At 41.5% G+C, this 10,434-nt stretch overlaps 1 protein-coding gene across 1 annotated transcript; it reads left to right on the top strand.

Annotated features, from left to right (window-relative positions):
* The first annotated feature begins 465 nt into the window (after positions 1-465).
* ASIP (agouti signaling protein) lies at positions 466-7,811 on the top strand. The gene is made up of 3 exons (XM_068419738.1): positions 466-646; positions 5,919-5,980; positions 7,629-7,811. Exons 1-3 carry the CDS (start codon positions 466-468, stop codon positions 7,809-7,811), a joined length of 426 nt encoding a protein of 141 aa, XP_068275839.1.
* Positions 7,812-10,434: the final 2,623 nt, after the last annotated feature.

Raw genomic sequence — 10,434 nt, 5'->3', positions numbered from 1 at the left:
AAAACTAATAAGAAACATAATTCATGTTTTCTAAATTTATAATTTTTTTCCTAGGTTTTCTAGCACAAATTTGTAAACAAGATTTTCTGGGAAAAAATCTGATGATGTGATAGAATGGGCCAGAAGTGACAGAAGAAGTTGGTCATACAATAAACAACACTGTAAAACTCAGTGGGGAGAACTGACTCACAGCTTTTGGGAATATAAAACTTTCGAGGTTTATTTTGAAAAAAAAGAATCAGGAAAAAAGAAAAAAAGACCATCTAAGAGAGTTATGTTTGAGATAGCATTTTTCCACTCATACAACTGCAGTCTTAGGTATTCCGGTATCAGAAGCAAAATGCTGGAAACAAAAGAATTGCCAAAGGTATGTTGCTAAAACTGCACGACACGGCAGAAAACCACCGCTGAGATTTGTATCTTTGCATCTCTTCTACATGCATGTTTTGACCAACTTCAGTTTTCATGACCATGGATTTTTTCCTCCCCAGGATGGAAAGTAAGAACCTCTTCCTGAGCCTATTGCTCTGCTACAGTTTGCTCAGAGCTGCTGATTGTCATCTGGTGATTGAAGAGAAGACAGAATGCAACCTGTCAAGGAGCAACAAAATGAATTTCCAAGATCTCCCACCCATCTCCATAGTAGGTTAGTAAAACCTGCTATTCGGTGCCAAATTAACAAGATTTGCAGAAAATACAATTGTTAATTAATATGGATTATTTTGATAGCTTACTGCAACATTGCAATTTCATACACATGCCTTAGTGGTATGCAGAACTGCAGTGGCGATGCAGCCACAGCACCCAAGGATGGCAACGTGGCAAAACACAGTTTAGAGTAAAAAAAAAAAAAAAATCAGACAACTTATTTTAGTTTTACAGATTTCACTTCAGGTCCTATCATACTGCATATTTTGTACTGAAGAGAAGTATTTTTCCATTACTACGGGCATTTAACTTCCTTTGAAAGTCTAGTGCAAATAGAAAAAGTGAACATAAATTTTTTTTTTAGGATCTGCCCTTGTGGTAGAGAAATCAACAGTTCTCTAAGGTATTAATATAACCTCAATTTACCTGTGTGCCAAGCAATCTTTAACCAGGGGAAGAAAAGAGCACTGCAAGGGAGAGCCAGAGGTCATCTATTTATCCAAGACAGGACCAGCACATCCCTACCGTTACTGGCAGGTGATCATCTGTCCTGTTAGGGAAGCACCTTGTTAGGGCAATTCTTAACTCTTTTCTTCACATTTTTTCCTAGTGTCTGCCCTAACTCTTTCAATGTAATTTAAGCCAACTTTTTTCTTTCAAGAAACTTACAGGTATTTGGGGATAATTAGCTGCAGAACGTAATTCATAACTGTGTCAAAATTTTAATTATTAAAAAAATAAAGCTTCTCTTGTTTAGCTCCTTTCTACAGGCTTTGAGGACTTTTGTTTCAAGCAGGTTGGTTTCTTACCTTATTTCCTGTATTTTGTCTGCATTCTTGCTCAGGACAACATTTCTTTAAGGAGAAACTGTTGCCCCACACATGCATTTCCAATGAAATTTGAACCTCTGAATCCTGAGTTAACTCAAGGCTGTTTAACTGCAAGTTTATTAAAGTTTGTGCTGTTCTGCAGCCTCCCAAGCCATATCATTTCATGGTCCTTGTGATCCTAGATGCCTTCAGTCTCACACTTGCAATAATTTTTTTATTCCAATTAAAATCAGAGATATAAAATACATTCCCTTCAGCAGATTCCTCTGTCTTCACAGAAGAAATGTGCCTATGCCTTAAACATGGCAGACAGGCCGTGTCGTGCCATATTGCTTTGCCAACAGACATCCAAGATAGCAAGAATCCCCTAACGCTGTCAGGTCCTTTTGCTTTGGATGGTTCTGCAATGCCTCACAAACACCCTTCCTCCCTCTCTGCCTACTTGGTTGTCTGCAAGGGGCACCTCCTCCTTCAGGAGCAGAGCATCCCTGTACCCTCACCGCTCCGCGGTGAAGCCCGGCTGTGCTGCTTTCCCATTTTATAGCCAACAGAGAGATGAAACAATTATCCAAGGTAAGAAAAGAAATCCACAGCAGACTAAGGGGCTGAATCTAAGCAAACAGCATAACCTCGAGCTCACCTTTACACTCGTTCTCCTACATGCATATAAACGCAATGAACATTTGATACTGAAAATGAAAGAATAATTCAAAAGAGCAGATCTTGGCACAACGCTCACCTCTTTCATAGTCCGCTTGTCTTGGCTGACTATTCCAAGAAGGAAAATACAGATGCAAAACCCACGGTAACACCATTGGCCAGGGCTGCACTCACTTTCTTGGGGCATGAGGCATTTCCAGAGGTATTCCAAGGCATTTCTGCAGCCCACTTGCTCAAAAGCGAGAGGCCAGTCTGATCCTCCACTACTGCACACCTAAAGAAAACTGAAAAAAGATAAAGTGAGTAATAAAACTGAGACAAATCATTCCTCTTTTTCTCATTCAATAGAATCTGACCTAAGTTTTGAAATAGTTTGTTTTGGAGCTGAAAGGGCACGTGCTCAAACTTTTCTGGGTTTTACTTCAGACAACCAGTAGCCACATTAACTCTATCACTTATTAACTTATTGAATTATAACTTGATAAACTAAATTAATTGAAAGCATGCGTTGATGCGTTCCATATGAAGAGCATTTGAAAGTCCCTAGCCATGACCTTTCAAATGGGGGGAGAAAGAAAGTGCAGGAGAAAGGACATGCACTGACATTGTTTTGGGGTCCAGGTTACCAGACCAAAGGACCTTCCAGCCCTGCTGATACCTCCCGCTGAGAGCAGGAGGATGAGAGCAGGTCTCATCATTTGTACTGAAGTGAGTGAGGAATAACATCACCTGCCTCACTCTGGCAGTTGTTATTTATTATAACAACAGTGACATGGCAAAAGGCTGACAGGCTGGTCTTTTCCATCGCTGCCACAGAAACAATTAATCCAGAGCATATATTAAGAGAGTGTTTAAATAACCACAGCCTCCTCTCCCCTCCTGATACTGTCATTTTTTTTATGATTTATCAGTTATAATTTGTCATGCTTACATACATAATCTACTTTTGCGTAAGCTAACAGAAAAATGTCTTGTCAGCTTGGTTTAAACGTTTTGGATAGAGCGTCCTATCTCGGTGACATTTTCTTATACCAAGTTCTGTTCCTCCTGGTTGGCCACACAGAACAGAGATCCTAGAATCATGGAAGGGTTTCCATGGTTTGGGTTGGAAGGGACCTTAAAGACCATCTAGTTCCAACCCCCCCGCCACGGAGAGGGACACCTTTCACCAGACCAGGTTGCTCCAAGCCCCATCCAACCTGGCCTTGAACACTGCCAGGGAGGGGGCAGCCACAGCTTCTCTGGGCAACCTGGGCCAGGGTCTCACCACCCTCACAGCAAAGAATTTCTTCCTAATATCTCATCTCAATCTCCCCTCTTTCAGTTTAAAACCATTCCCCCTCGTCCTGTCACTCCATGCCCTTGTAAAAAGCCCCTCTCCAGCTTTCCTGTAGCACCTTCAGGTTCTGGAAGGTGCTAGAAGTTCTCCCTGGAGCCTTCTCTTCTCCAGGCTGAACAGCCCCAGCTCTCTCAGCCTGTCTCCAGAGCAGAGGGGCTCCAGCCCTCTGAGCATCTCCGTGGCCTCCTCTGGACTCGCTCCAACAGCTCCGTGTCCTTCTGATGTTGGGGCCCCCAGAGCTGGACGCAGCACTGCAGGGGGGGTCTCCCGAGAGTGGAGCAGAGGGGCAGAATCCCCTCCCTCGCCCTGCTGGCCACGCTGCTGGGGATGCAGCCCAGGACACGGGTGGCTTTCTGAGCTGCAAGGGCACATTGCCGGCTCGTGGTGAGCTCAGTTTTTAAATGTTGCTGTAGCCACACTTGAGTAATAAGACTCATTTGCAATCAGCTGTTTACACCCCTGTCAATCAATCACAGTGCTCATGGTATCAAAAGCTGATATGTCTGACTCAAATTCAATAAAACCTGAGGCTGGAGTTGAATCACATCTTAAAAGGTAAGCAGAGGATTTGCTAGCATCAACTAGTAAAACACGCAATGATCTAATTAATACATGCTTTTTATAGCACATAAAATCGCAGTTGTATCAACAGAGGCTAGAGGTGTGTGTTATCAATATTTTCACAAGCCTGTATTACATTTTTCTCTATTGTCACAGATGAGACTTGTAAGGAGCTGGTCAGTTGGGCAGCTGTTGAAAACACAGTAGGTGGAGTGTGAGGAATACGAGATTAGAGGCCAGTTGGGGAAAGCAGGTGTTTTACCCAACCCAGAGGAACTATAGAAGAGACAATTACAGCACTCACCTGTCAAAAAAAAGCATCTCTGCATTTCCCTCTCATCTGCCCACTGGGCATCATTTTCTTCTTTACCGAATTCCCTGGAATAATTAAAGTGCATTTACATCACACCAGTGTTTAAATCTCTGTTTAATGACATCAAATACCCTTTAACTGAATGTTATCAAAGCAATTTTATAGGCAAAGCAATCCAGACAATCCTATAGAATTGTACTATAGAAAGTTAAATCAACGTAGAATTAAATGGCTGACAAGCATCTTGGTTACCGTCAGAACGTTTCAAAGGGCAGCATAACAAAGCCAACATCATCTGTCAGCTGGGACTGGATCTAAACCGCTAACCCTAGTCAGTGCAATGCCTTTTTTAAGACATGCTCTTGTTAAGTGGCTATAACTTTACATACCTGAAGTATAGTTTCTCCTTCCACTGTTTCTTAGAGATGTATAACCCTAACTATAATGACGCAAGGATAATAAATGGAAACCCCCAAGACGGCCCAAAATGTGTATTCTTCATTCTGTAATTCTGTAAATCCTGGCAATTATTAAATTTTAAAAAAGATACGAATAGCAAATACCAGAAAAGACAAGGAGCCACCATTCATTAGTGGGCTTATGTAAATTTTTTATCCCAGTCATTCATTACATACAGGTAGTGCTTATTACAAACCTCACACACACGGAATAAAGGTATCAAAAATACCGTAACAGCCCAGTGAGCTGGGAAGTGTCTCATGGTTTAACAGTCTTGCTGTGTTAGATCCCAAGGCAAGTCTCAGTCATGGAGTTTATATATAGTAATAAATAGCATTAGAGCTGATATGATATTAATAATAATAACTACAGTAAATGCTATTAGCCCTTAAGGGATAACATGAGGAAGTTCACAAACACTAGTGATTTGATCTAAAGAAAAAAAAAGTTACATCAGGCATAGCCTGAACACCCCCCCTAAAATTACCACATCCAAGATTCAACTCTACAAATATTCACAAACCATTCAAAGCTACAGGTACGTTAATGAAACACTTTTGCAAGTAATGTTTTGTGAAACAACAGGGTAGGTGAAAAAGGACCAAAGAACTGAATGATAATAGGTGGCATCATACAGATAAGAGAGTTTACACCAGATCAGCAAAGAATTTTTTGCTTGTGAAAACCAGCGCACACTTGTTAATTCCTGCCAAAATTGCGCAGGTAACACCACCTTTTAACAGAAAAAAATAGGGAATTCTAAAGGTTTTTCCTATTTTTGTTCATGTGACTGATGTGTGTAAGTACTCCCATCTTTTACACAGAGACCTTTAATGTTATTTCTCTGAAATTATTTTCCTTGTTCGCATCTGACCAATATGTAAAAAGGCCTTTCTAAAACACAAGCATCAGTGCTCCTTTGCTTCGCAACAACGACAGCAGGAGTTCAGACACCCTCTGTGTGAGAACGGCTCCTAGAGATGAACATCTTCACTGCAAAACATGCAGTGACGAGGTGGCAAGGCACAAAAATAGCATTAAGCATCTCAGTTAAATAACGTGTGCTGTAAAATTGATTTACTATTATGTTGTGCTATTCTCTTTGAAGATTTAACCAAAAGATCCCAGAAAGTCAGCAGGAAAGAGGCAGAGAACAAGAAATCTTCCAAGGTAGGTGGCTGTTTGGAAAACACTGTTGAATTAGAATGGTTTATTATTTCTATAGTTTTCTTCAGTGCTTTTACAGCCATTCCCCAATTTAAATAATTTACATACAATTTGAATCTCTAAATACTGTAGAAACAGATGCAAAACATTAATGGCGGAAAGAAAACTTTGTGATCTTAGATTAGTTAGGAGTTATTGTTTGGGTTTGAGGGCATCTTGTTGGTTTGGATTTTGCTTTTGGTTTTTTTACAGTCCTCTCTTACACAAAAGGTACTTTAACCTTGAGCTGGTTTAAGTATTTGTAAAATTATTTAGGCAACCACCATAAAGAGGTAACATTGCCAGTCACACCACATGGGTTAACTGCACAGGCTCTGCAACCCTGGGGCACAACCTCACTATCTGCTCATTTTGAACTTCAGGTGCTGAAAAATTAAAGTGGAGGCATACAAAGAAGTTGGTATTTGGTTGAAAATGTTAACTACTAATTTGATCAGATCATTAGATTCAGATTGATAGATTTCCTTAATGTGATGTTACCCATAGGTCTCAAATGTGAAGTATTACATGGGCCAGACTCCTGTGTTTTAAAGATTGTCTAGAAGAGTAGAAAATAGCATGTTTCTTTTTAATATGCCATGATATCTGCTTATAGCCAAACCTTATTGCTGCAGCAGAAACATTTAGAGCTCCTTCTTTTCCTTTCTAATTGATGTCTTTTGTGGTTAACCTTCCTTGAAACACTTCCTAAATTTGCAGGATGAGCCAGGTTGAAAGGGGCCTCAGGATGTCATTTAGTTCCACCTTCAGCTCAAAGCAGGACATTCTTGCGATCCACCTTTGACAAAGTATTTTGGCTTAAAAGCTCCTAAGGCACTTAGAGACCACAGAATATTTTACTTTAAAATTGAAACTCCTGAGAAACTACCAAGTCAAAAAAATGCACAGGATGCCTGTAGCTGGAGGGCTCCAAAGATCCCTCCCAGGTCCCAGGCACACGCTGATCAGCCCAAAGATTTCCACCTTTCCAAATCACAGACAGAGAAGCAGCACTCCAAGGGCAGGCCGAGAGAGCTTTTTCAGCTCACTTACGTGTGTCTGCAGTTAAGGATTCCCGTGCACAAATCTGATGCACACAGGATTACCGAGCTCCAAAGGCAGCTTGACAAACAAACCATGAAAGGTAGAGCATTGCCAAGTCACCTCCCCTCTCTCTCAGCCTCACAGCTCAGGAAACAAAGTGGGCACTAGCCCCAGAGATTGACAGGAAGGTTTCACTCTTTCATTTGAAAAGTTCAGGGATCCAAGAGTAATTCCTTACTTTGTTTTACTGATAACGTCGTTGTCTTTGCAGATTCTTGTATCCCTTTCTTCTCTGCTGCCACATTCTTCCCTACAGAGCATTTTCTAATGCTCTGTCCAGTCATGTTTCTAATTGCTCCAAATATGGGGCTCATGAGGTTTACCATTTTGCTCAGTAGGTTGGTCTCAAGCCAGCATTTCCCATGATCCAGTCCCACCACATCTCTATATTGCTGCTCATACAGGTCCCACTGCTAGCAACCGCCTACTCAGCTCAAGCCAGAAGCTCCCACGGTTCACTTTCTTTGCACCCATGCTTTATATGCATTTTCATGTTTTTTTCTTCTAGAAAAATGCTGAACCGAAGAAACCTCCAAAACCAAGGCCAAGGCCCACACCAGCTCCTGACTGTGTGCCAAACTTCAAAACCTGCAAACCCCACTTGAATTCATGTTGTAACCACTGTGCTTTGTGCAAATGCCGAATTTTTCAGACCATCTGCCAATGTCTACTGTTAAACCCAAAGTGCTAAGCCAAACTGGGAACACAATAAGGCTTCTGTCTTTCATTAGCTTCTCCAGTGTATATTTCAAACTGCCCCATGTGTATAGCAATCAAAGTAGAGAGCTTGGAAGCTGGCAGCTTGGTTTGCCCCTCTCAAAATTAAATGGACAATGTTTTTTTTCATGGGGTTAATGCTTTCATAAACAGGATGTTTTTTCAGGGAGCAGAGTACGAGGGAGGTTGACATTGAACAGCTATTTTTAGCAAAACTGACCTGTGTTTTAATAAGAATTCTGGGTTCTTGTTGGTTTGGGGTTTGGTTTTTTTTTTTGAAGGGTCATATTAACCACAGACTGCAGCATTGTCTAACTGGCACCGCAAAACCTGCACCAATGGCACACAAACGGCCACACTAAAATAGGACTGGTTAATCCAGGGAGAGACCAAAGCTGGGGTTTGCCCACAAGGACAGCACAGCACCAGCTTCTAGCACTGCCAAAATATCATGCTGAAAATACAGGTTTCTGGGTTAACTCCCTTTTCACACATTCAGCAAAAATCAGGACAAGAATTTATATAGGTTATTGTACCTGAAAAGACAGACCTGAAACAAGAAGGCAATTTTTTAATCATCCCCAGCTGAGCACCAGCACATGCATCTCCAGGGTCTTTAGTCATTCTACCAGCAACCGGCATCTCCAAGGTGTATAATATACACATATGTTTGCACCCTGAATGTATCTGTGTCTCGTGACTTAAAAATCAGAATTTTTTTCCCCAGCCATATCCATAGGAATAGACCCCTCAGCCCTTCTTCTCCTGCTGCCAAAGACATGGTGCATATAGAGCCCAAAAGCTGGAACACATATCCAGGACTTTGAGGAAGAAAGGAAAGATCAGCAAAAAAATGAATGTGTATCCCACATCTACATCTTGAAGAAAAACATTACAAGCAATCAATCTCTCTTTCTTTGCCCATTCTTACTGTGGGCAACTCCCAGCACCTACCCCCAAGTGTGAATTTAGGTGACAAGCTCCATGTGCTGCATGCAACCAGTGACCACAGGAAAAAAAAAAATTATCAAATGCTGTATCAACCCTTAAAGGCTCAGAAAGTAGCTCTGAAGGTATGGATGAAGCTCAAGGCAGCAGCAAACAGGTGTCTAGAAGACATCTTTCTCTTGTTCTTGAAGCTCTTTGCCTTAATCTTGAGTTATCCAAGATGGCACAGGAGGAAACCCCTTCTTGGTTAAACTACCAGGAGAGATGTTGTAGGTCACTGGAGAGCAAGGAGGGAGCAGACCCAGAAGCTGTCCCCAACGCTGAAAACTTCATCTGCCAGACTCCAGCTCTTGCTTTTTACCTCCTCTGCTCTGTATCTACAACATTCCTCTCCCTCACTCCTGTACCCTCTTTTTTCTTCTGTGGGACTTCCTTGATTTTAGTATTTTCCCTTCATCCCACTGTATTTCCAGTCACCACAGGAGCCATGTGCACGCCCAGGGCTAAAACCACATCTTCCATGTTCACTCCACCTGCCTGCTAGATGACTGCACCAGTGTCGCTACCAATGCTCTTTAGCTTTCACAATCAGATATTTTCTAACCAAGAATTTCTAATCCCAATCCTGAATTTTCTAATGCTCTGTGCAGGTCTAATTAATTGAGAGAAAATTTCTTTACTGATTTATTTCTAAGCACAGCTGAGGGCTACAGAAATCTTCCAGGCGGGCAAAGATGATACAGATGACACTCTAAAGGAGCTCAAACTATATGAACTTTTTTTCTTCTAATAATCAATCCAAAGCCCAGACCTCAAAACATAGGTCAGATGTTGACAGAAAAGTTTGTTCATCTTAGAGATATATACAGATGACAGAGATTAATCTAAGAGCAAGCCCAAATGATGACAGGATGTTATTGTGTTCCTTATCTTTTATAAAACACATCAGCTGTCATATGTGATGCAAGATTGAATTCTTTTAAACCTACATAAGTATGTCTTTTAATCTGATATCCTGGTTCAGGAATCTGTAAGCCATTCAGTTATGATAAAAAGAGGATGAGAAGGAAGAACCATACATTGCAATGGGCTTAGGAAATAGAATTTGGCCCCTTTTTTTACTAGGTAAAGATGTAGTTACCCATCAAGTTGTTTCCAAATTCTTATAAGAAATTGTCCTTGGCTGATACTAAGATCATATCAATGATCACACAACAACTTCTTGTGTGGAAACAGTATCATTTTCTTACCAGAATGTCCATCTGGTCAGAAAAATTATATTTTATGGTGGAGGGGAGCAGGCAGAGAAGAAAGGGAAGGAAGGAGAGCCAGAAATCACACTAACAGCTGTTCTCTAGACAGCAGCTTTGCAGTATCACAGAATGGTTGAGGCCAGCAGGGACCTCTGGAAGTCATCTGGTCCAAGCCCCTGCTCAAGTACGGCCACCTAGAGTTGGTTGTCCAGAACCACGTCCAGACAGCTTTTGAGTATCTCCAAGGAGGGAGACTCTATAACTCCCCTGGGCAACCTGTGCCAGTGCTCAGTCACCCTCAGGGGAGAAAAAAAAAAAAAAAAAAGTGTTTCCTGATGTTTGACACTCTCCAGTATGTCCATGTCTGTCTTGTACTGGGGAGCCCCGAACTGGACA

Source organism: Nyctibius grandis, chromosome 28, assembly GCF_013368605.1.
Source record: "Nyctibius grandis isolate bNycGra1 chromosome 28, bNycGra1.pri, whole genome shotgun sequence".
Taxonomy (NCBI): domain Eukaryota; kingdom Metazoa; phylum Chordata; class Aves; order Nyctibiiformes; family Nyctibiidae; genus Nyctibius; species Nyctibius grandis.
The sequence above is the reverse complement of the archived record's forward strand: the minus strand, read 5'-3'. Positions and strand labels throughout refer to the sequence as shown.